General features: G+C 43.0%; 1 protein-coding gene across 1 annotated transcript; it reads right to left on the bottom strand.

Moving 5' to 3' along the window:
• Nucleotides 1-691: 691 nt before the first annotated feature.
• LOC118264410 (cytochrome P450 9e2) lies at nucleotides 692-4,781 on the bottom strand. Its single transcript, XM_035576902.2, has 8 exons — nucleotides 4,622-4,781; nucleotides 3,910-4,114; nucleotides 3,266-3,426; nucleotides 2,382-2,519; nucleotides 1,972-2,171; nucleotides 1,491-1,626; nucleotides 1,273-1,365; nucleotides 692-954 (listed from the first exon to the last, which is right to left on the bottom strand). The coding sequence occupies exons 2-8, from the start codon at nucleotides 4,110-4,112 to the stop codon at nucleotides 692-694; spliced, it is 1,194 nt and encodes a 397-aa protein (XP_035432795.2). The 5' UTR covers nucleotides 4,113-4,114; nucleotides 4,622-4,781.

A 4,781-nucleotide genomic window follows, 5' to 3' on the forward strand; every position in this document is an offset into this window, starting at 1 on the left:
GCCAGGCCAGGCCAGGCCAGGCCAGGCCAGGCCAGGCCAGGCCAGGCCAGGCCAGGCCAGGCCAGGCCAGGCCAGGCCAGGCCAGGCCAGGCCAGGCCAGGCCAGGCCAGGCCAGGCCAGGCCAGGCCAGGCCAGGCCAGGCCAGGCCAGGCCAGGCCAGGCCAGGCCAGGCCAGGCCAGGCCAGGCCAGGCCAGGCCAGGCCAGGCCAGGCCAGGCCAGGCCAGGCCAGGCCAGGCCAGGCCAGGCCAGGCCAGGCCAGGCCAGGCCAGGCCAGGCCAGGCCAGGCCAGGCCAGGCCAGGCCAGGCCAGGCCAGGCCAGGCCAGGCCAGGCCAGGCCAGGCCAGGCCAGGCCAGGCCAGGCCAGGCCAGGCCAGGCCAGGCCAGGCCAGGCCAGGCCAGGCCAGGCCAGGCCAGGCCAGGCCAGGCCAGGCCAGGCCAGGCCAGGCCAGGCCAGGCCAGGCCAGGCCAGGCCAGGCCAGGCCAGGCCAGGCCAGGCCAGGCCAGGCCAGGCCAGGCCAGGCCAGGCCAGGCCAGGCCAGGCCAGGCCAGGCCAGGCCAGGCCAGGCCAGGCCAGGCCAGCCAGGCCAGGCCGCTAGGAGTTTAAGGATTGTCTACGAATAATTGGGGATAAAGAATGGGTTTTATTGGGCCTCCGGTAACTAGAGTATGAAGTAAAATATTGATAATCCATTACGTAAAACTATGAACTCTGATCAAAAACACCATCTTACCTGACACGACCATATCCAAATAAGTCATGTTCTGTATACTGTTGTAGTCAAGCTTCCCGTTGTTCTTGGCGTCGTACTCCCTGATCTCCCGCACCAGCCGCTCCTGCACGTCCTGGTTCAGCGCCAGCTCGTACAGGATGAACGACATCGCCGTGGATATCGTGTCAAAGCCAGCGAACAGGAACAACGCTGCCTGCGCTACCAGGTCTGTGTCGGTCCACTCTGTAGAATATAATTCAGAGAAATATGAGGGCTATAGAAATGTATACAGAAGATTGTTTAGGATTACTTATAAGACTGCTTGTTTAGTAGTAGGACAATTTGTGAGTAAGTGCGACTGTCTTCTAATGCACAAAAATATCTTGGACATTTCTTAAAAAAAACAAACTACTAAATAATAAAACAGATCACTTCCTCTATTCTGTTCTATGAGATACAAATATGGATACAATATAAAAATCTTCCTTTTCTCTTATAATTTACAATACTATTTTGTCAATCTCCACCAAAGCTTAAGTCATTTTTGATACACATACATACCATAATTATGTGGTTTCTTCCCGATATGTGACTCTTCAACAGTTGCAAAGCCAGCGTCAGCGTCCTTACCTTCCTTCTCATGAGTGAGTTGTCCTGAACACAATTATAAATCTTAATTACTTAATCTTAATTACGACCAGTTATTTTTGCCTTAGAAGATTTTATAACTACAAAACCATTCTTATAGTAGGTACGTCTAAAAATTATGTTTACTCTACCTTTCTTGACTTCCATGAGGATGTTGATCATATCGTTCCTGACAATCTTGTTCTGCTCCCTGTTCTTCATTGTACCGAGGACTACATTCGTGAAGTAGTCTGTTGTCTCCTTTGGCACCAGCGACAGTTGCATCATCTGAAGTAGTTGGAAAATGAGTAATTGCTTAGCTTAGCTTACTATTGTTAATATAGCTGACTGGAGTGGTGGAGAGTGGTCTGGTCCAGATCAAATTACCTTTAAGTACTGTTTGAGGCATAGATGTCAAATAATTGGAAATGTTCGGACAGTTTTCCTATTGTAAACCGATTATGATTCCAATGAAAGAACACCTTACAAAAAATATGGCATATTCCAATAATAGCTTTTGTTTTAAAAATCCATTACCTAATGCTTTTTGCTCGACGGAGCCAAAGGAATGAATGAACGAAACAAAGAAGAGAGTTTAAAGTGTGTAATAAGCACATTGTGTACACGCCTTACCCCGGCCACGGAAGGGAACAGCCTGTAGAACATGACCTTCATGAACCTCCAGAAAGTAAACTTGGTGATGGCCTTGCTGTTCACGTAGAACTCGCTGTCTGCCGTCAGGGACTCCACCTTCAGACCGAAGGCACATGAGGCGATGACGTCATTCGCGTACCTCGTCATCACTTCTTTACACTCCATGTCGTAGTAAGAAGCTGTGGGACAAATACTTAGTATGTAGGTATCTACAGTCTACAGTATTGTTAACATTATAGTGGTTTATCCATCACTATCTGCTTGTTCAGTCCACTATAGGTCATTAACCTCTCCAGAATTCTGCTGAACTCGACCGACCAATGAACCAGTGATTTATTAAGCTTATGTAATACGAGTAGTCTAAATGATATATGAACTTTGGTGCTTACTTCCAGAATCCTTGATCCTCTGTTTGAGTACTTTGATCATGTCCAAGCAAACCTCCTCCATAAATGGCACCATCAGCCGTATCTTGGAGCTGGTGAAGGCTGGGCTCATTGTAGACCGCATCGCCTTCCATTCATCTCCTGGAAAAGTAAACAACGTTACTGGGATGAGAGAGAGATGTAAAGTATCTACACAACTTTTTTTTTTACTTTCTGAGATAGAGGGAGAACTTTGGACCGAGCACAATTTCTGACTCCTTCTTATTATTCAAAATTCTAATCTATCCAATAAAATTTATTGCAAACCAAGAGACATCAGTATTGTCTGAAGAAATTTGTATCGGCAGAAGTTCCATTTGCTATAATTTCAACAACGAGACCATCAATGCAAAGTAAGATAAAAATAAAACATTCAAATTCAAAATACTAAAAAGGGACATTAACGGACCTAAAAACGTACTACATTTTAAAAACCTATTTTTTGTCGTGGCGTTCATAAACTGAACTATATCTACCGTAAATGACCTTGACGTCATAAATGTAGCAGTGACCACCATCTGACATAATGTTCGTTGTTTAAGAACCGACATGTTGGAACAAGTTCGAATTCGCGTACAATCAGACATTGCGCTGGTAGTTGATAAGTTAAGAAAAAAAACGTAATGAGTGGGAGCATGAACTGTTTTGAGTTTTGAGTCCCAATCACATAATCATTTATATATATGCTATCGAGTGACCATAATCCATTTATTAATATACCAATTACGGATTTCTCAATAATCGGAATTTAGGTTAAAATAGGTTCAACCATTAACCATACCTAACCATTCCAAAACATTATCAGCAAATAAACATTAATTTTTTTCTTTCTTTCAATGTCCACTCACCATGCAGCAGCAGTAGACCTCTCCCGAACATAGGATCCAACTCGGAGGTGAAGCTGCGCCGGTCTATGAAGTGCTCGAAATCCTTCACTGTGACACGCTTCAACATCTCCAGGTCTCGGATGATCAGTATCGGAGTCATCATGTCGTAGTTACCAACTATCCTGGAAACGTTTGTAAGAAGAAGAGCTATAAATTGACATAGAGGTAGAAAGGATGCTACGATTATTTGTGTAGGCTTCAAAGAAGTAAGGGCTCACGTTAATGAAGTTGACCATCCTGTGTGCCTTTGGGTTATAGGGAAAGAAGTTTTAGTTGTAACTGTATTATATTATCGGCTTAATCACCTAACTGTTTGACGAGGAACTCGACTAGTTTCAAGCCATGCTAGAGTATCATATTCATGAGCAGCATTCCGCGACATCTGATGAGACAAGTCGAGTTCTTCGTCAAACAGTCACGTGAGTAAGCCGATAACATAATATTTCATTTAGTATGTGTTACGAAAGTTATAATAAAATTGTAAGTATGAGGTTAAAAGTCTGCATTTTGAACCCAACCCCATTTAGTTGAAACAGTAATGTGCTCCATAGTTACATTAGTGACTACTGACGAATTTAAAAAAGTACTTGTAAAGAGATACTTACTTGTCATCAGGGAAGGCATTGGTAACCTTCGCTATGAGATCAACGAAGTGTTCCTTCTGGAACATAACCCAGAAGAGGTTGCCGAAGAACGGGACAGTCGGCAGATGGTTGATGCCATCGCGGCGTAGGTAGCTGTAGGTTTGGCGCAGGTACAACACTACGGCGGTGATGATCACTACCACCCACGTGAGAAGCAGCAACATGGCTTGAAACAAAGAAAAAACATAAGTTAAAAGATGAAATAAATAATGGCATGATGATTATCGATCGATTTTAAGCTCTGTCACAAAGCCATCAAGTTGAAAATCTAATGAAGATACGTATTTGACAGTTGATGAACGGCATGAGAATCAATAGATTTTAAGCTCTGTCACAAAGACATCGAATTGGAAATCTAATGAAGATACGTATTTGACAGTTAATGGTAGCTTGTTGTGCTGTCGAAAGATGTAAACAACAATATGTTATGGCCGTGAATTTAAATATTACCATGGATTTGTGTGTAGGTGGATATTTCTGCGATTCAGTTCGGAATATATTTTTATAAAATTAAATAATGTAAATTAAGAATATAAAAACGTGGCGGAGTAGATAATTGCATACAAGAAAATTATGAATGATGATAATAATGTATAGTTAAGACAATTAAGATGCAAATTGCAATGATCTATTCATTGTTAGTTAACAAATTACATAGTAATAGAAGGAAAACCTGAATGTTAGTAACAAAGGTGAACACTGGTAGACCACAAACCGGCACTGCGCAAACACAGACAAGTGTACTGTATGTACCCAGTGACAAAATGTTATGCAAACGAATATATTTAAACAAAAGAACTTTTATCAACCATTAAAAGATAAAATGTACCGAA

This window comes from Spodoptera frugiperda, chromosome 26 (genome assembly GCF_023101765.2).
Source record: "Spodoptera frugiperda isolate SF20-4 chromosome 26, AGI-APGP_CSIRO_Sfru_2.0, whole genome shotgun sequence".
In the NCBI taxonomy this organism is placed as follows: Eukaryota; Metazoa; Arthropoda; class Insecta; order Lepidoptera; family Noctuidae; genus Spodoptera; species Spodoptera frugiperda.

What these genes read in the sequence shown, in the direction of transcription:
- LOC118264410 (XM_035576902.2), bottom strand. Translation starts at nt 4,112, where the DNA reads ATGTTGCTGCTTCTCACGTGGGTGGTAGTGATCATCACCGCCGTAGTG. An exon ending in GAGGATCAAGGATTCTGGAA is followed by an intron (nt 2,172 to 2,381) that starts GTAAGCACCAAA and finishes TTTGTCCCACAG; the next exon opens with CTTCTTACTACGACATGGAG. An exon ending in TGTTCCCTTCCGTGGCCGGG is followed by an intron (nt 1,627 to 1,971) that starts GTAAGGCGTGTA and finishes CAACTACTTCAG; the next exon opens with ATGATGCAACTGTCGCTGGT.